The 20,293-nt window shown below is 44.8% G+C and overlaps 1 protein-coding gene across 1 annotated transcript in view; it reads left to right on the top strand.

Annotated features, from left to right (window-relative positions):
• TMEM131L (transmembrane 131 like) overlaps positions 1-20,293 on the top strand; it is a 147,784-nt gene that overhangs the window by 58,440 nt on the left and 69,051 nt on the right. Inside the window, exons 4-7 of the mRNA XM_036240644.1 lie at positions 11,443-11,511; positions 16,285-16,408; positions 17,547-17,663; positions 18,759-18,869. Of these exons, the coding sequence (XP_036096537.1) occupies positions 11,443-11,511; positions 16,285-16,408; positions 17,547-17,663; positions 18,759-18,869 (421 nt within the window). The remainder of the gene's footprint in view (positions 1-11,442; positions 11,512-16,284; positions 16,409-17,546; positions 17,664-18,758; positions 18,870-20,293) is intronic.

Here is a 20,293-nt window from a genome sequence, read left to right as displayed (position 1 = left end):
GAGACCTGGGAGCCTGCCAGGGCCAGCCTGGAGTGGGAGAGTAACAGCCTGCAGGGCTGGACAAAGGAAGGGCGGGCCGGCCAACAGGGGCCTCGCTCCTCCCCCCCGGTGACCACAGGGCCATTCTTTCTTCAGTGACATCTTCAGCAATAACACTTCAGTGCCTGAAGAGTCTGAAAGAAAAATTACAATTTAAAAGGAGAACCCTTCATGCACTATTTGCATATGAGTGGCGGCTGTATAATTAAGAACAATTAAACTCCCTGGGCTGAATGGAAAGGGAGGCTCCTGCTTCTGGCTGCCGGGCCTGCGGAGTGCAGCCTGGAGCTGTCAGCTCTCCGGAATTAAGTTTGGAGGCAGCCCGCCCACCCCCACCACCCTCGTACAAGAAATTCTGTTTCGCCTTCTTCTGCATCTGTAGAGTGCATGGAACTCAGTGCAGCTGTTTGGCTTTTCTGCTGACCTGAGAACGGACACATCTCCCCTCCCGGGGCAAACACTCTGCTGGTCACTTGGCAAAACTCTTTTGCACACACGTTTCATTTCATGCTCCCAGTGGACCTAGGGGTGTATCTTTAATTTTTCAGTGGTGGAAACTGAAATTCTGATCACAGAACATCAGATGATCTCTTGTACTAATCTTTCTAGCTATTTCACCTTTGTGAGGTGGTTTCTGAGTAGAACCCAGTGAGCCTACAGGCCCTGGGACTTGAGCAGAGATTTGCGCTGTTTTTTAACCTTCTTTCTTCTCCCTTTCTCCCAACACGGACTAGGAAACAGGACACTGCCTTTCCCCATTTGCTCTTCTCTGGTTTTGCAAGAGCTCTGCCATTTGACACCATGGACTCTAGGTAGATCAGGAGGTGGCCGGGTTCCATCGTAGGCTCCTGCCAGCCACGCAGGGGAAGGTGGTAATGGATCCTGTTCACTGAGGACGGTCAAGCAGCTTTGAAAAAGTAGAGTAATTTTTACTCTTTGCCTTCACCGCAGTGTAAGGGGTGTTGGCGCTTATCAGAAGGCCCCTTCGAGGACTTTATTCCTAGAAGGCCAGGTGGGGACATCACCTGCGTGTTTCTTCTAGCACCTCTTTTATTGCTGGCGTGGTCGCCTCAGTCTGGGCTCCCTGAAGTGTCTCACGGAGGTCCCCTCACGGTCCTGCACGGGGACTTGTCCCTGCATGTGAGCCATAAGGCAGAGTGAAAGGCTCTGAGTTAGAAGGCAGTTTCTGTGTGTCCAGGCCTAAAGGCACTCCATCTGTGGCTTTTTTTAGTTGACACCACATGTGGCCAAAGCCACCTTAGGCCACCACCACAGTCAGCCACTTTTCCCAGTGAAAAGGTGGCAGGAACCATCCTTTCTTTTCTTAGACTTCTCTGTTTCACCATTGGGTTTGGCTTATGTTGGGGATACTTTGATCGCTTTAGCCATTCAGCTTCTGATTTATTGGGGAGCTCCGGGTCTGAGCCATTGGGGAGCAGGCTGTGGAGCCTGCCTCCCAGGGCAGCGGCCGAGCCTGGGTCCGTTGCAGTGTCCGTTCTGTCGCGGCCACGGCGGGCTCCGGTGCCTGGAAAGGGTGAGAAGCTGTTTCACTTCGAGTTAAACTGCGAGGAGGTAACAGTTCCCAAATACTGGTGGTTTAAAACGAGAGCATTTTGTTTTCTTTTTACTTCCAGTATTATTTTGTGTTGGTTGTAGGTGTGCAGCATGGTGGTTAGACGACCACATGCTTTTCAAGGTGCCCCCCCACCCATGTTTCCAGCACCCACCTGCAGGTGTTTGATACGCAGTTTAAAAATCAAATATCACTTGATCTCACTTATATGTGGAATCTAATGAACAAAATAAACTGATGAACAAAGTAGAGGCATGGAAGCATGGAACAGACCGACAGATCTCAGAGGGGGGGAGGGGACAGGAAGAGATTAGCCAAAGGACATATATGCATATATGCATAGCCCATGGACACAGACAACAGTGTGGGGAAGACCTGGGTTGGAGTGGGGGTTGTGTGGAGGGGGGCAAAAAGGGGAAAATGAGGGATATCTGTAATCCTGACAACAATAAAAAAAAAACCCAGAATATTAAAAAATCAAAATATATTAATTAAAGAACAATTTCAAAAATTGGGGATTGGTTAAATAAATTATATCACCTCTGAAAAAAAAATAAAATCACGTTTTCTGTCTACTGTGAAAGTCTGGAGCTATGCAGCCTCTGGCTCCAGGGAGTCCTTGGGGGCCCTGCTCCCTCCAGGGCACTGCATCCCTTCCCTGGACCCTGGTACTCAGGGTGCAGCGTGCGACATGGCAGCAGATGTAATGGGCCAAAGGGTTTCTGCAAGCTGCCACACAGTACTTCAACTGCATCCCATTGTCTAGAACTTGGTCCCATGGCAATACCCAACTGCAAGGGAGCCTGGGAAATGTGACCAGTTACAATTTGTAGAAGGAGAGAGGGATATTAAAGACCAAAGAACAACCTCAGTCACAGAACTGTGTTTCTCAAGGGAAAATTGCTTTTGACAGAACATATTTTTAAATATCCACCTCTCCTTTCCCCCATCCCCGGGAAAACACCCCCAGCCCCTCTGACTTGTTTTAAGGAGCATTTGTTTTTCTGGGCACATTCTAGACTGATTTCTCCAGAGTTAGTATTCTCCAGGTTTCACATGAGAAAAATCAGCTTTCAAGCCATTCTGACAGTGGGATTATGTCACACAAGCGAGCTTGGTAGTAGTCAGTTACACTCTGTGGGCAAGTGTTATAGACACTTTGGGAACTCCAAGTTGGTTTCTTCCTTTTTTAAATTTATTTTAAAGAGAGAAAGAAAAACATCGATTTGTTGTTCCATTTATTTATGCCTTCATTGGTTGACTCTTGTATGTTCCCTGACTAGGGATTGAACCCGCAGTCTTAGCATATCAGGGTGATGCTCTGACCAACTGAGCCAGGGCAAAAGTTGGTTTTCTAAAAAGAGATTCAGTATTGCAGGAACTTGCACCGTCTACCTGTGAATGGGGGGAAAAGGTCCTTTATCCCTCATTTCCCCATTCCCTTATCATCGTTGTGAATTTCTGCTTTGGCTTCCTGCCAAACTCCAGCATCTGCCCAACTCTGTAATGGCTAGAGATGTGTAATATTGAATTACTTTTTCATGCTCACATGTTGTCCTTGAGCTGAAAGGTAGCACAGAAGTATTTTGTATTTCGCAGATTTAAGAGTCATGTTTAATTATTTTAACATATAGTAGAGTCTAGGGAAAGATATTAAATCTTTAAGCCATAGAGAAGAAGCCACATGGTGTAGTAAGGAGAAAGTCGAACCACAAGTTAAAAAACAGGAGCTTAATTACTGGCCTTGACTTTGATCGTTTTTGCCAAGTTATTTAACCACTTAGCTAAAGGAGTCCTTTATAGTACATGGTATGATTAAATGCGTAAATGTAATAATGTATTGTACAATTCTTTACAGAGGATGCAAATATAGTGCCTTTCGAATTTAAGGTCCTGCTGGTGAGAGTAGGAGGGGGAGAGTCGAGTGGTGTAAATGTGTCAAATTCCAGCGCGTGGGGTTAAGAAAGGCTGGGGAGGCAGGGTCTCATCCAGGCTCCCAGGCTGGGCAGGTACTAGCCATCGCTCACGAAGACAGTAATACAGCGCTGGGAACCACGGGGAGACTAGGCAGGGCGCTGAACTCCATCTTAGATTCCAGTTGGAGGCGCCTGGGGGCCATCAGCAGGAGGGCGGCTGGTTCCAATGGAAACGAGAGTCAGGGGCTCAGCAGGGGCGTCCAGGCCACAGATACACAGGCTTGGGAAATGAATCAGTCAAACCGCAGAAACCAGCTCCTTCTGATTTAAGCAGAAAAGGAATTTATTGAAAAGCTGTTGGGCAGCTTACAGAATCTCTAGGAAGACTTAGGAACCCGGCTCAGAAAACAAACAAGCCAAAAGGGGACTTAGCAGCTAGAACCACAGGCGAAACGTGTCGCGGAGGTAGACCGCCGAGGATGCTGCTCCTCTGATGGTTACCGCCGCGCAGCGGCCGTGGTCACCCCCGAGTGATGCTCCACCTGGCTGCAGGCGGGTGACTCTGGCCAAGGCTAGGTGAAATGCCAGCACCCAGCTGCAAGAAGGGCTGGTAAGACTAGTAAGTGGCCCTTTCACAGTCCGGAAGGGGTGCCAGCGGGAAGTCTATGAATGCACTGAGGGAGCTTAGCTGCTGGACAGCCAAAAAATGACAGCGGTCTGAGTAGGAAGCATCACTCTGGATGGTGATAAGTGGTCCTTCAGGTGGGAGTTGAGGAAGAATGAGGAAACAGGCCGAGAGAAGCAGAGGGCAGATTGCCTGGGAGAAGCGAAGCTGCAGCCCTGGAGGGAAGGAGGAAGACTGGGTGAGATTTCCTAGAAACCGAGGGAGGGCACTTCGAGAGGGAGTAGCCACTGGAGAGATGAAGTGAGCTCAGTGCTTGAGTTCACCGTTCAGAGTCATCGACGACCTCAGCAAGAGCAGCCTCGGTCGGTCGAGTGAGGGTAGAGGAAGCCAGTGAAAAACGGGGTGGCAGGCAGTGTGGTACAGGGGCTCCAATTCCCAGTCAGCACCCAAGGGTGGGATGGGGTTGGTGCATTGTTTAAACACGCAAAGCGCCTGCTTCCTTGTGTGTGGAAGTGGCACAAAGGATAATCAAGTGCTGGGTACAGCATCTGGTATACTGTGAGTGCTCAGTAAATATACTTGCTGACACTGTTACTTTGGCCAACAGTTTGGCTATGAAGGGAAGGAGAGGGCTTGAAGCCGGTGGGGGACACCGGGGAGGGTCTTCCCCAGTGAGAGAGGCATGAGTCTCTCGTGGAGTGGAGGAGAAAGACAAAACCGGGAAGGAGATGGTGCAGATTTTGGAGAGGCAGGCAGGAGCCCCCAGGAAAGGGGTGGGAGGGATTCGCCTTCGAGAGAAGGAACCCTCATCCGTGGATGGTATGAATTTGAAGGTCATCAGCAACTGAAGGTGCAGAGTAGCATGGAGGACTTTTGTCCTGATCTTAGGAAGGTTTGGCCATCAACATCCTGGGGTGGCTTAAAACTCCAGCTATCCTGTTGTTGGCAAGAGCGCCTCCGACAGACCACTGTTGGGATTGCTCCAAGGACTTTCCTTTTTGCTTTGACCTTGAAGCTGGGGGTCTATAGTAGAAGAAACTGGGTCATGTTCTACCAAATGACTTTTTACTCTCCTCTGTGGGAATTTAATGGGGTAGAAATACTGGCTACTGCCTCCTTGGTGATGTGGTTCTTGGCTAGTAGTTTATTTACCGGGAAGAATGGCCGTTTGAACTTGAGGAGACATGCCTGTGTGTTTCATGTTTTTCCTCTCAAACATCTGAGGAGAAGACTTTTTTTTTTTACTGATAAGTAAAAGCAGAAAACAACATGTAGCGCTAAGATTATGATGTTGAATTTTATAATTCTAGGATCATTTCAAGCAGATCGGGCCGTTTTTTCCTGGGCTCTGAAGCTGAGTACTCACTTAGATCACGGCAGTGCCTTGGGCAGCGTCTGTCCTGTCCGTGGGAACGATGAGGCTTTGCCCCGGAGTGTGGGCGCCCTTCAGGAATGGATGGCTACAGGCTGGGGCTGCTTATATCTGTGCAGGGATCACTTCTAGGTTGATTTCATTACAGAAAAGCCAGATTGCCCCAAGGTCCCTGGGGATAGCCGCACATTCTTAGAAATGTCTGTTTCCTGCTCAGGGTCCAAGGAGATTTAACAGTGCGAGGATTTGTGCTTTAGGGGAGCCCAGGGCGGGCACCTGAATGGGCACCCAGGGTCTCCTGACTGTCGGAACGGCCCGGTAAGCAGTTCATTAGCATAACAGGCCTTGAAGACTTGAGTCTCGACAATAGCATTATTTTTGCGTGGTCTGGTGTGTTCCGTTCCTGAGTGTTTGTGAGATGGGTATCAAACCTTTTCTCTGGTTCACCTTTCTACCCTCATCCTGTGGCTAAAGCCCTTGTCTTAGCCTTAAAAACATTTTTTTTTTTTAACACATGCTGCTGTCTCCAGGTATTGGAAAGCGTTTACATTTGAAAGGCAGCTGGCTGTAGGTGGTGGGGCTTCCAGAACCAGATGAAAGCCAGTCCCTTTAGGAATATGGAAAACCAGATGGCTCCACCCGCCCTGTAGGTGGTCTCTATTGTTTCGCAAATTCCCGCTAGAAGGTGAAGCTACTTTTCACCTGTGCGGTTACCTTGAGGGGTGAGGTCCAGACAGAGCCAGGGTTCGGACAGAAGACTTGCGTCATACAGGTTACCGTGGGCACCCGGCTGTCAAGCCGGCTGGCCCACCAAAGCCAGTCTGTCAGCTGCCTGGGTCTCAGGGCCACCCTCATAGCTGTGTCCCCATGCTCACCGCTCACACTCACCTTGCTTTCGCTCTGCTCCCGACTGCCCAGAGCCAACACCAGGCTAACTTTCCAGTTGTCCTCCTTGCCCAGGTGGTGTTCTCCAAATGCTCCCTGTGCTTTTGGGGGCCTCCGCACCCTCCCCGCTGCTGTTAGCTGTGCCAAGAGCACCTCCATTCTGTTTCCATTCATGGAAGCTGGTCCCTGAGGCTCATTCCCCCCTCAAAGCTGTCCCTGATTTTGTTTTAGGTAGGTTTCTCCCTTTCTCTCTTTGGATGCTCTTGCTGTTTGAGTTGTGCTTGTCCAGCTTGGCCGAGCCTGGATTATGACCCTGAGAGGACCTTCTTTGAACTGCCCCCAGCCCCGAGCAGCCAGGCCCAGAGCTGTGAGGCTGGATCCCTGGGCCCCGTCCGTTGCTCATTCCAGAGAGGGTGGAGCACGGCGTTTGAAATGACGCATTTTGATCCCATAACATTTGTGAATGGCCAGAACAGTTGGTTACAGTTAATTCATTTCCAGATCTCAGTTACTGGACTGAATTTTTCCAAAGGGTGTGGCTGATATCAGCAGATAGATGAATTTTCCTGGGAATAAGGAGTCTGGGCGTCCCAACACTTTTCTCAGGATCTCAGAGTCACCTGGTCCAGTTCCCTGAATTTGCCAGAGGAGACTCACGCCTGTGCCGTGTGGCAGCTCGTAACTTGGCTGGGCCCCAACCAAGGGCTTCTCATTTCCAGTGAATTTAGTTTTCTCTTGTCCTAGTCTCCTTTTTGTCCTTTTAATCTTTACCTGAGGACATTTTTTTTTTTTTAGATTGGGAGGGAATAAGGGGGGGGGGGGGAGATCAATGTGAGAAACACATTGATTGGTTGCCTCCCACATGACCCCGACCAGAGCTGGGGATCAAACCCTCAACCTAGGTATGTGCCCTTGTTGGGGACTCGAACCATCAACTCTTCGGTCCTTGGGCCAATAGTCTAACCACTGAGCCAGACGGGCCAGGGCCTAGCCACTTTTTTGAAGTGTGTTTGTTTTAAGTGCTGAGAAAAAAATGTGGCCAAAGTTAAAAGAAATAAAAATACAAGGAGAGAAGATTAAAGAAAAAATGTTAGGTAATTTAAGGCAAAGATATTCCTTCCAAATAACCTTGAGGGCCTCCTCGCCCACGTGCCCTGCTGCAGAGAAGGCTCAGCTCTTTGCAGAAGGTGGGTGTCCTTAGCATAAAGGCTAAGAGAGTGTGTGGGACGAGGTCCGTATAAACCGGAGCCCCTCACCTCAGATTACTGTCACTGTTACTCTTGTCCCATTGCCTAGCTCCTGTTATAGAAGCGAAGTGGCCCCTCTTTTACGAGTCTCTTTTAATAAAGGACTCTTCCTTCTAATTACCTTGCGGATGGGGAAAGGGTGAACATTAGAAATATGTGTCATTAATGTATAATTTAGTTTTACAAGAGGCATGCCTTTATTTTATACCAGAGAAGGGGCCTCTAAGAGTGAGAGAGACCAGGTGAACTTTGGCATAGAAGAATCACCCATGTTAGGAAGGGCACCCACGCGAAATGGTTAATGCCAACTGTTGAGAGAAAGTGAAAAAGGGAGGAAGTTTTATCTTTTATCGTGATCGCTCTTGAAGCTTAATTTCTTTCTTTAGAGATGAAAACTTTGGCATCTTCCAGCACAGTGTAACTCCTTAGTTAGGGCCGCTGTTGGAGGACAGTTGTTGATGTCGTGGTTGACTAACTTTTGGCGGTTTGCAGCGTTTCACTCCCTTCGGTCTTTATCAGATACTCGCGGGCATGTGTATGTGTGTGAGCACAGTCCAGGTCAATACCTGTGTCTAAAATGGTTTTATCTGTGAGACGTGACTTGAAACTTACAGAGTGAGGTTAAACCTCCTTGTAACTTGACCTACCTTCCGAATTTTAAAGTCAAGTGAGCCAAAACCGACCAGTGAGGAAGATGAATCTACTCTATGACTTTTAGAGAAAAAAAAACACATTGATATAGTTTTATTTCTCCACTGTGAGGTCAAAATTAAGTTTTCTTTGAAGTTGGAGAAATTCTGGCTCTTTCTATCTCATTGCTTTGATTTGGACCTTAAATGTCTGATTTTTCTCGGGTATGTAAAACTTCCTGATTGTGGGATTTAAGAATCTGTTATGATATGAGATAGCTCGGGTTTATATTCATTTGTTCTATTCTTTTTTTGTATTTAAATTTTTTTTAAGTTATTGCTTTTTTATTTATTTTTTATTTTATTTTTTCCATTTACCTTCAGATAGAGCAGGAGGGAGAGAGGGAGAAAGAGAGAGAGAAACATCAATGTGAGAGAGACACATCGAGTGGCTGCCACCCACACGACCCCAACAGGGGCCGGGACAAACTGCAACCGAGGTACGTGCCCTTAGCAGGAACTGAACCTGCGACTCTCTGGTCCGCGGGCTGATGCTCTAACCGCTGAGCCAAACTGGGCAGGGCTGTATTTAACTTTTTATATTATTGATTTTAGAGAGACGAAGCAGGGAGAGAGAGAGAGAGAGAGAGAGAGAGAGAAGGAGAGAGAGAAACATCAATGTTAGAGAGAGACATTGGTTGGTTGTTTCTCATATGCACCCCAACCGGTAGGGATCGAACCCACAACCTTGGTATGTGCCCTGACCCGATCGAACCCTCTACCTTTTGATGTATGGGCTGACGCTCCATCCAACTGAGCCTCACAGGCCAGGGCTCATTTGTTCTATTCAGAGAGAATTACTACTACCCCACTTGGGACTTTTAAATCCAGAGTCAGATTGGACTCCAAGCTCAATTGGCTTCTCCATCTGTTCTCATTGCATTTCTTGTTAGATGAGATTCATCCTCTTAGTAACACGAGCTGATATTTATAGCATTTAAGTGTGTGCCAGCCATGAAGCAAAGGCATTATTATCTCATTTTAAACTCAGGATGACTATAAGGTGTAGGTACTGTTGTCATGTCCACATCGCAGGTAAAGATTCACGTTTATGATCTGGACAGATCTGCACTGGAATTTTCACTGTGCCTCTTGGTAGCCGTGTGATCTTGGGTAAATTAATTTAATCCTACAAACCTTTCTTATTCAGAGGTTTACATGAAATCTGATGAAAAAAATCCGCTTTGGGGACCCAAGGCGAGAAGGGGAGTGTCATTGATTATTTTACTTGTTACTTATGCAGTAGCTTGACTTTCCTAAGATAATTTTTGGCGTGTGCAGCTGCCTGCTTTCTTCTTTTCTTTGGAAGGCTGAGCCCTCGCCAGCTCTGTGAGGGGTGGCCGTAGTATGTTTGCTGTTGGAACTTCTCTATGTTCATCGTCTCCTGTTACTCTTCACAACATCTCTGGAGGCTTCTGGGTGGGTTAGTGGCCTTTTTCTGCAAGCAAGTCATGGAGTTAGTCTTGGCCTTCCGGGGATTGAGGGGGACCCAGTACATGGTGTTCTCGTCTCTGTGCACACTCAACACGGGGAGAGGTTGGCAGGGTTAGGTGGATGGAGGCTTGAGGTGTCACCTTTAGTATTTATATGGCTGATGCTGGAGCTAGAATAAAGGAGCTACAAATAAAATACAGCAGACAAAGGAGTCTTAGGAAGGAGGATGGAGGAAGGGAAGCTTAGAGGCAGGAACATGGAAGGAGGAAGAAAAGACTGCAGCCAGGATTCCCCCTGGGAGGCAAACGTTTTGGAAGGGTTTCTGAGGTCTTGTGTTTTTGCACCTTCAAGGAAAATGGGACAGGGACTTGCTGAAGGTCGCAAAGCTTCTGTTGGCTGGCAGGTTGGAAACTCAGATGCCGACTCCTGGACCAGCCTCTGAACCAAGCTACTGGTGGGAGGAGCAAAGGGAAAGATTGTATTTTGGAAAGCGTGCGTAAGTCTTTGAAAATAGTCGTGCAGGCTTACATTTCGGAGCTTCTTCACTTAAATATTTTTGGATGACACGGCTTTTAAAAGGAACATATATACACATACATTCATGTATACACACACTGTATATGTGTTATGCTAAGTGAAATAAGCCAGTCAGAGAAAGACAAAGAGCACATGATCTCACTTATTTATGGAACATGATGAACAAAATAAGCTGTTGACCAAAAGAGACCCAGAGTCATGGAAGCAGGGAACAGACTGACCAACCTCAGGGGGATGGGGGTGGGGGGGGAGGGAAGAGATAAACCAAAGAATTTACTGGCATATATGTACAACCAATGGACACAGGCATTAGGTTGGGGAAAGCAGGAGAGGGTTGGGAGCGAGAAGGGGGGCAGCAGTGGGGGAAAAGGGGGCATCTGTAATACTTAGAAAAATAAAAAATATATATGTTTTTAATGTATATATTCTATATATTGTATGTATTTTATTACGTACGCTTACAGATTGTTATAGCTTATGTTTTTTCTCTTATGTATTTTCTTTATATGCTTTTTGGTATGTTAATTTGTGGCTTTTGATTCTGAAGGAAAATTAAGTCATAATAATGATTAATAACTACTGAAAGTGTGACCTGCCATGGGAGATTTTATGTGGTTGTTTTTCTTAAAAATACAGATCCGGTGATTTTTTAGGCATCAGGAGCACCCTGGCTGTGGGCCCATCCTTTCCTTGTTCTAAGTAGTCTTACAAAGTTAGAGGCCAAAGCCCCCACCCACCTCTGCAGCCCCCACCCACCTACCTTACTTGAATGTCATTTATTGAATTTGGGTTTATGAAAATAGTCATGTTATCTGAATTCATGCAGAAAGAAGCCTATTAAGAATGAAATCCATCCCTATTTTTGTCTCAATGCTTACAGAACTTGTACATTAGATATGACGTTATAGTAACCATAATCTAAGAGTATCTTAGACTTTTGCGGCTGTTGAATTATAGTAGACTTCTAATAATTCAATTTTAGCATTTAAAATCTAGTTCAGACTCGTCTATAAGAGATTACAGTTTTATCCTATAAGAGTCATTGGCCTAAGAATAGCCTCTTAACTTAGGATTCAACTTTTAAAACTACAACAAAAATTAATCTCTCTTTTCTTTGTTTTTTAGCTTCTCAGACAAACTCTTTAGTGGAACGGGCTTACATTTCCAGCCGTCAGTTCTAGATTTTGGAATTCAGTAAGTATCTTTTCTTTATAGTTTTTAAGAACTTATTTTATTTGAATTATTTTCTCTCATGATACTTAATATTTTTAAATAAGTGCAGAATTTCAAGGGAAATTAATTCTGGGAATTGTTAAATGAATGTTTTTGTGCAGAGAAGAGTGTGAGATTTGTTTTAGTGCCCTGACCAGGTGGCTCAGTTGATTGGAGTGTCATCCAGTACCCCAAAAGGTTGTGGGTTGATTCCCTATCAGGGTGCATACCTAGGTTGTGGGTCAATACCCGGTTGGGTGCATACAGGAGGCAACCAATTGGTGTTTCTCTCACATGGATGTTTCTCTCTCTCTCTCTCTCTCTCTCTCTCTCTCTCTCCCTCCCTCCCTCCCTCCCTTTCTCTCTCTCCAAAATAAATAAAAACATCCTCCGGTGAGGGTTTAAAAAAAATATTTTAGCCGTTTTTTTAGTTTTTAACAAATGTACCTTATAATAACTTGTAGTGACTGGAATTAATAAAAAGTCAATATTAAGTTCTTGTTTCTCTAAAACAAATCAGGTTATTTTATATTAAAAACTGTAAATATTGGTGGTTCCTGAAATCTTTATCTTTTTTTTTTTTTTTTGGTACGTGCCCGTAGCGGGAACCGAACCCGGGACTCTGGTCCGCAGGCTGACGCTCCAACCGCTGAGCCAAACCGGCCGGGGGCCTGAAATCATTTAATTAGATTCATTTACTGACTCATTTTACTGCTCACTCTGCTTCAGGATTTAAAATTGGACAGAGGTTAGTTACTGTGATTAAGACTTTGGGAACGAGCTGAGAGGGAAGGACAGTCTGAGCTGTAATTACTTCCAGTGCATGTGTTAAGAACCATGAGGTGAAGGGAATGTGATGAGTGTCCCTCAAGGGACTGATCAGGGAACTCAGAGAAATCAAGGAAGAGAAGGGTGAAGCGGTGCAGGAGAGGAGGGAGCGCGAGCACCCTTGTTGGCGGTGAGGGTTTGCACCTGACGGCGGACACCTGGATGCAGAATGCCACCTGGATGCAGAATGCCGCCGCATCGAATAGGCAGAATTTCACATTCCCCCAGTTTCCAGGGTGGAAGTGAACGCGTGTCTCCGCTGTAGAAGCTCTGCTTCAGCGGCCTGGAGCATCGATTAGGTTTACAAAGAGCTTTTCTGAGTTACAAGAAAAGTTCTGTGAATGAAACAACCGTGGTGTTAGGAGACCAGTTGGGGCGCCTGAGCGGTGGGCTCCCGGTGTGCCCTCCTCTGTTCACCTGGCTGTCTTTCTTTCCATTGCCTTCGGATCGTCAGAGGTGACATTGGCAATGAGGGAGAACGGGTTTGCAATTTCTAGTCCTGCTTGAGCTTTATAAGGAGATTCTGTAAAAGGAAGGAGAGATGAGTGTGAGGGGAGCTTGCTAACTTTATAAGACTCTAGGTGCCTGCTTTTTCATTTATGAATTTTTGTTCTTAGGTCAGTAAACTTTATTAGGAGCTAAATTTATAATAAAACCTCACTGATTTCAAATTCTGAGCAAGCACTTTGGTTTTATGAAAAGTCTTTATTGTAAAAAGTTTTAATGCAGGATCTACTTTAAAGAGTGTCTAGTATAGTTTGGTAGGTAGAATACGATGGATAGTAAGTACAGTAACATTAGATAACAATTCCAGGTCATAGGGTGCTGGCTGTGTATAATGTATTTACTCTTCAGTAAAATAAAAATCCTGTAACCAGTGCACATGGATATATACGTAAGCTACGTGTGTTAACTCGCTATATATATCAATTGCTGGTCCTAATGGCAGACGGCATACTGAAAAAACATATTTAAATTCTACGATGTGAAAAAGTTGCTAATTTTTAGACTTACATCACCTTTGGATGATTTAGTTACATTTATGTAGAACTGTTATAGTTCTCAAAGTACAATCATGTTTCTTATCATTTGAATCATACATCAATCCTGGAAGGATAGGGGTGTGTGTGTATTATTTCCCAACATCTCTATATTGGACCATGTACTAAAATGTGTTCATACACTTGTTGCAGAGAGTAATGCGGTTTGCCCAGGGTCATTTCACTATAAGTGACAGAATAAGTCTTCTGATACCTAAGCCAGCACACACCTTGCTATTTTTCTTATAAGTGAGATCTATTTAGGATATGATTAAGGGAATAAATTGTTTTCACTTAAGTTTTTAAAATCTCGGTAAGAACAAACTAGAGTTTAAATTAGAACACTTTAAAAATTAGGTACTTTACCTAACTTCTGACAAATGGCGTAACTTACAGGCATTAGAATAAAACTTTAGCCGGAGTTCTGATCTCTCCCCTGCCCTAGTTCAGCTTTCGCTATTGTATATTTTGACACTGACCTTGGGCACGCCTGCCCCTTTTCATAGCTCTGACTTCCAGGGCACCTCACCAGGATCATATTATTCAGTTGCCCTCTGCCTTCTTCTTAGGGTTAATTTCAAGGGTTAATATTCTGCTGGTCCTGGGATTTCAAGTGCTAATCATTCATAAGAGATTTTAAGCATTCTTTTGTAGTATTAAATTAATAGAGCATCTTCCAGTTGTCACTAGTGAAGGAAATTCTTATCCTCATATCACTTTTAAAAATAGAGTTTAAAAAAATAGAATAAAAATAGCACAGTGGTAAGTAGGGCCGAGCCAGCTTTCTCTGTCGGGTCTGGGGAAGTTCTGATGTTTGCAGTCACTGGGCTTTGCAGCCACATTTTCTGATGTCTTTCTCTGGGAAACATTTGTGTTGTGCGAAAGAAAAAATCCTGTGACCAGTTGTGTGAATGGGTATAGAGCTTTGAGGACCAGTAGTGGTAACTTTGCTGATTGATTCTTACTGTATACCTAAAACCATGGGAGTCCTTATTTATTTAATTTAATTGAGAGAAAAGGCAAATGTGAAACCAGTACTTTTGGGGTAGGGCTTTCTGAGGTGACCCTTTATGTTTATGGTAGTATAAAAAAAATTTCCGTTGTATTATTTAAGAACACTGAAAATTCAAGGTTTTAATCACACTGGTGTGTATTTTACTTGTAACTGGCTATAAAGGACTTATTTATTTATTTTTTTATCCTCACCCGAGGACATTTTCTGCATTTATCCTCAGATAGAGCAGAAGGGAGAGAGGGAGGAAGAGAGAGAGAAACATTGATGTGAGAGGGACACAACTGGCTGCCACCCACACGACCCCAACCGGGGCCGGGGACAAACCGCAACCAAGGTACATGCCCTTAGCGGGAACCGAACCCGGGACTCTCCGGTCCGCAGGCCGGCGCTCCAACCGCTGAGCCAAACCAGCCAGGGAAGGACTTATTTTTTAAAATACAGATTGGACGTATGAAAGTTTCAATTAGAACCTGTGATTAAAAGTAGGAGGGAAAGCCAGAAGAAAAACCCCAAGGATTTGATAGTGATAATGTATTTTGAGAATCCCATTGTGCATAAACGAAACAACTCTCACTTCATTCTTTGAAAAGCACACATTTCTAATATCAGAGAAGTCAGAATAAAGTCAGAGGAATACAAGCATATCGTAGATGAGGTTTTTGCTGAATTTAGAATATAATTTTTTTTTTCCTCACCCGAGGACATTTTTCCATTTTTTGTACAGATAGAGTGGGAGGGAGAGAGAGGAAGAGACAGAGAGAGAGAAACATCGATGTGAAAGGGACACATCGAGTGGCTGCCACCGCACGACCCACCAGGGCTGGGGACAAACTGCAACCGAAGTACGTGCCCTTAGCGGGAACCGAACCCGGGTCTCTCCGGACCGCAGGCCGGCGCTCTAACCGCTGAGCCAAACCGGCCAGGGCTAGAATATAATTTTATTTGTGGACCTTCCTAATGAGAACTGTAACACTCAGGGTGTTAAAACTGAGAAATGACTTCAATGAAATGCTTGCAGGCTGTCTGTACTGCAGCTAATTTAACCAGAGTGAATTTGGCGTTGGGCGGTGGTACCAGAGGGAAATAATGGCAGGTAGCTCAGGTGGGTGGGCCAGGCACCAGCTCCTTGTCTCCAGCAGTCCTTTGTCAGAGGGACCTTGCAGGCGGGGAAGCCAACATCAAGGTCTTCGGCAGCTAGGGTGAGCAGAGATCCTTACTCCAAGGTTCACGGAAAGTTTTGAAATTACGTATAAACTTTTGTGTGCACATGTTTGTGGAGGGAGGAGCCAGCCCTCATCAGGATGTTCTGAAAGACTCATGATATTGAACTGGATCAGAACCACTGTAGAAGGTGACGCCGTGTTTTCATTTTTCTTAGAAGAATGTCCGTAGCAACCACTGAGTTTTTCCTTTTATAAGACTTAATAAGTCTCTTTGCCAGTTGAAATCGGCCCCCCCCCCGCCCCCCTGCCAAAGCCTCTTTAAATTTATTACTCAGGAAAGGAACCCTAAGAAACGTGGGTTTTTCTATGAGGAGTTTCTTATCTAAACATATTTCCATTTGATTTAGAGTCGTCAGACTAGTAGTACCTGCTTCCCCCGTGTGTTTTTGCAAGCATGTTATGGCCCAGATGGGTTGAATACTTCTCACCCCAAACCAGTGGGGTGCTCCTTTGGGCTGGCATAAAAGAAAGCTTTTTTTTTTTTTACGTTTGTGGATGAAGTTTTTTTAATAACAAGATTTGATCATTGTTGCTTTTAACGTTGTAATGAACATCAACAGCTTTTTTGGTTTAAAGTATATATGTGGATGGATGGATAGTTACATTTATAAGCGCACAATGTATTATTTTCCCCCTGTCCCCCGCCTAGGTTCCTGGGACACCCTGCAGCCAAGATTCTCTATGCTTATAACCCTAGCAGGGATAGCGAGGTCGTGGTGAATTCGGTGTTTACAGCTGCTGGACATTTCCATGTGCCTCCTGTTCACTGCAGGGTGAGTGTTGATGTGCTCTTGGAAACTATGCCGTGGCGCGCTGCCAGCTCGGCTTGCTTTCTTTGGCCTCCAGTCTTTACTTTCTGCTCCTGTCTCCCCTTTTTCTGCTACCCGAACGCTTTCCTTCTGTGTGTTTGCTTTAGCAGCAGTTCTTCCAGTTGGGCATGTTCATGATTTTAGGGGTTCTTGATATCTCCATGGAAAAATAGTTCAAGAGTCTAAACCAGGTGGGAATGGATGTATACTTAATAGGATTTTTCATCATTAAAGAAACAATGTTATCTGTTTTGAAATGACTACCGATGTTGAAGCATTTAGGAACTGATACAAGTGCATAGTTGGGATCTCTTCACCGGGTGAACCTACTAAGATAGGTAGGACTCCTTTGAAATGTAGGGCTAAGAGGTAGTGAACAGCTGCTGCTGCTGCTTCTGCTGCTTCTGCTTCTTCTTCTTCTTCTTCTTCTTCTTCTTCTTCTTCTTCTTCTTCTTCTTCTCTTTTCAGTTTTTATTAATTTATTTTTTGTGAATAGCTTCTTAATAAGCTACTGTGCACTATTACACAGAGATCAAGACCCTGGTCTTGTAGAGTTTTAACTTTTAATAAAGATCCCAATGACCAGTGGGTTTTACTTACTTATTTTGCTTACTTGTGCCTGTCTGATGCTCTTCTGAGCAAATGCTGTGACTAAGGAAGTAGTGTCAGAGGGAGTAGTATTGTTTACAGTAGTCTCTCCAGATAGATGCTTTCCCTGACTCTTATTTAGTATCCACATGTTTGTCCATCGGTGGCTCTCTTTAGTTCAGTAGGGCTAGCACTGACTTAGGTAAAGGCGTTGAACACGTGGGTGTGGAAGAGGAGGGAAGAGGGAAGATGTGGGCATGTGAGCCCCACCCCAAGTGAGAGGACTCCGCAACCGACCTGCCATAAGCCCGTGCTGTGATTTTTGAAATGTTCTCTTAGATTGTGGTTGTTGATCATTTTGGGGGGGGGGATTCTTGAGGATTCCAGCTAGTTATAAATCAAGGGTGCAGAATCTGTAAACATCTGTTCACAGAAATTGTCAGAAGGAAAGTCTGTGAGAGACAGTCTTTCAGAGGAGTCCCTCCAAAGGGCTGATCAGGTGGCTCTGTTCCAGGTGATTCCAGCAATGGGGAAGACGGCCTTCAGAATTATTTTCTTACCCACTGAAGAAGGGAGCATCGAAAGCTCTTTATTTATTAATACCTCCTCGTATGGAGTCCTTTCCTATCACGTAAGTAACTTGTCCCTTCTGTCACACAGTTTGGTTGTTGACTTAAAAGGGCTGGAATAGTTTAAAGAAGACGTTTGGACAGGTTGCCGCCTGGCTCCTGCCGTTCATACTCCAAGGCTGTTGGTGATGCTGAATCCCCGGCCTTCCTCATCCTCTGCCTCCGCGCACACAGGAGGCTGCCGGCTCGGCACCTCTCACGTGGGCCCGGAAGGGTGTTGGGACAAAGCAGAGAAATCTGTCACACAGTTTGCTGGTGTAAAATAGAGCAGGCTTTCGAGACTCACAGCCCTCACCTCACAGACAGCCCAGAGCGAGGACCTGTAGGGGGAATTTCTAGCGCCTTGGCCCCCTCCCCTCCTGGGCTCAGGAATATTTCTCATCAGGGAGTGTGGATTGCATACCTGGGGGCCAGTTCTCAGGGAGCTCACGATTCATATCAAGGCACTAGGAAGGGGGGGGGTGTCTTTTTGTGGTTGTTTCCCAAAATAGTTAGGAAGCTTTATCTTAAGCTGTACCTGTGACATCTTTAAGAGGACATGGCAAAAAGGAATTTAAGTGGCCCAGCTGATGTGGCTCAGTGGTTGAGCATTGACCCATGCACCAAGAGGTCACCAGTTCGATTCCTGGTCAGGGCACATGCCCAGGTTGTGGGCCTGATCCCCAGTGGGCGATGCAGGAGGCGGCCAATCGATGTTCTCTCTCACTGATGTTTCTATCTCTCTCCCGCTCCCTTTCTCTCTCTCTAAAATCAATAAAGAAAAAAAAAAAAAAGAGAAAGAATTTAAGTGCCAAGATCTATCTAACCATTTTTGTGGTTAATTCTTACTGTATTCCATTAAACGCTTCCCATATCAGAAAAGTTGACTCTTTGTGAAAATATTTTTTACAATGAGGAATATTCTACTTGAGTACAGCAACTTCTGTTGCATTTTTTTTTGTAGTCAAAAATAAATATAATAATTGGATAAACAGAGTCTCGAAGGCCAAGGTGATGAATATAGATTTCCTTTGGGAAGGTATTTTAGCATAATGGCAAATATGTTTCAAAACTAACAGAGGAATAATTTTTTTTCTCTCTTTCTTTTTGCCCTGCAGGTATCTGGAATTGGTACTCGCAAAATCTCTACAGAAGGGTCTGCAAAGCAGCTCCCAAATGCTTATTTTTTGCTTCCGCAGGTCCAAAGCATTCAGCTTGCACAAACACAGGTAATTTTAATAGTCAGTTTCTTTTGAATACCAGTCAACACCATACTTTGTAGCCCTCTACATTTATTTATCTTTTGTAGAGTCCATGTAGCCTTTTTATATAGAACGAGGAGTTTACTTTTTTTCTGATTTTTAAAAAAAATTCGATATATATAGAAATTGTGCATGTATATAAAAAAGTATTTCTTTTTAATAGTGGTGTAGTTCATGGTGTTGACATTTCATAGTTTGCTTAATCCTATTATTGGTTAATTAGAAATGTTTCCAGTTTTTCATTATTGTTACCATTAGGCCATGTACATATTTTATAAGTTTCTTAGTTCCCTTTAAATTACCTGTTTCCTTGGGATATACTTCGTAAAGAGAGATTCTGTACTTAAAGACTATGAACCTTTTTATAGAGCTTGTTAAATGTTTCCAGGTTGCTTTTTAGGAAGATAAAACCTCCAGTCACCAGAATGACATTCCCCCAGGATGTCTTACTGTCGTCCCCTCTCCTTGCTTCCAGTCCTACCTGTGTGTGGCTTTAGTGCAAAGAAATATTTTGATGTTTTTGAAGGTACCTAATGATACCCTCACGTTCTTTATTTTTTTAATTCTCACCTAAGGATATTTTTTCCATTGATATTTAGAGAGAGTGGAGGGAGGGAGGGAAGAGACAGAAAGAAACATCAGTGTGAGACAGACACATCAGTTGGTTGCCTCCTGCACGTGCCCCAACCAGGGCCCGTGATCCAACCTTCAACCCAGCTATGTGCCCTGGACTAGGAATTGAACCCTCAACTCTGGTTCATGGGCCAACTATCCATTAACCCACACTGGCCAGGGATGTACCCTCACATTTATTTTAAAAAAAAATATGTTTTATTGATTTTTTTAGAGACAGAGCAAGGGGGGGTGGAGAGAGAGAGAGAGGGAGAGAGAGACCCGATGTGAGAGAGAAACTTCAATTGGCAGCCTCCTGCACGCCCCCTACGGGGGATTCAACCTGCATCCCCAGCATGTGCCCTGCCTGGGAATCCACCTGGGACCTCTCAGTCCACGGGACGACACTCAATCCACTGAGCCACACTGGCCGGCTGTACCCTCACATTCTTGATGTGCATTTCATTAATAGCATATAGGCTCGGCCATTTTTTTCCTTTTGATTATCCATATTTTCTTATAACCTGAGTAACTTTCAAAACTGGAAAAAGTCTTGAGTCAGCATTTTGTGAACCTTACCTATACACTGTTCTGTTTGAGTTTCAGGTGTACAACATAGCGATTTCATGTTTATATGCCTACAGTGTGATCATCACGAGTCGGGTACCCTACTGTCACCACACAGAGTTACTGTGATGTCGTTGACTACCCTTCCTTTCTGTTCCGTGGAAAAGGGACATTAGGGACAGTTTGTTGTCAGCTGCAGCGCCCAGGCTTCC

The sequence above is a fragment of the Molossus molossus genome, unplaced genomic scaffold, assembly GCF_014108415.1.
Source record: "Molossus molossus isolate mMolMol1 unplaced genomic scaffold, mMolMol1.p scaffold_m16_p_4, whole genome shotgun sequence".
Lineage (NCBI taxonomy): Eukaryota > Metazoa > Chordata > Mammalia > Chiroptera > Molossidae > Molossus > Molossus molossus.
This window is presented reverse-complemented; position numbering and strand designations above follow the sequence as displayed.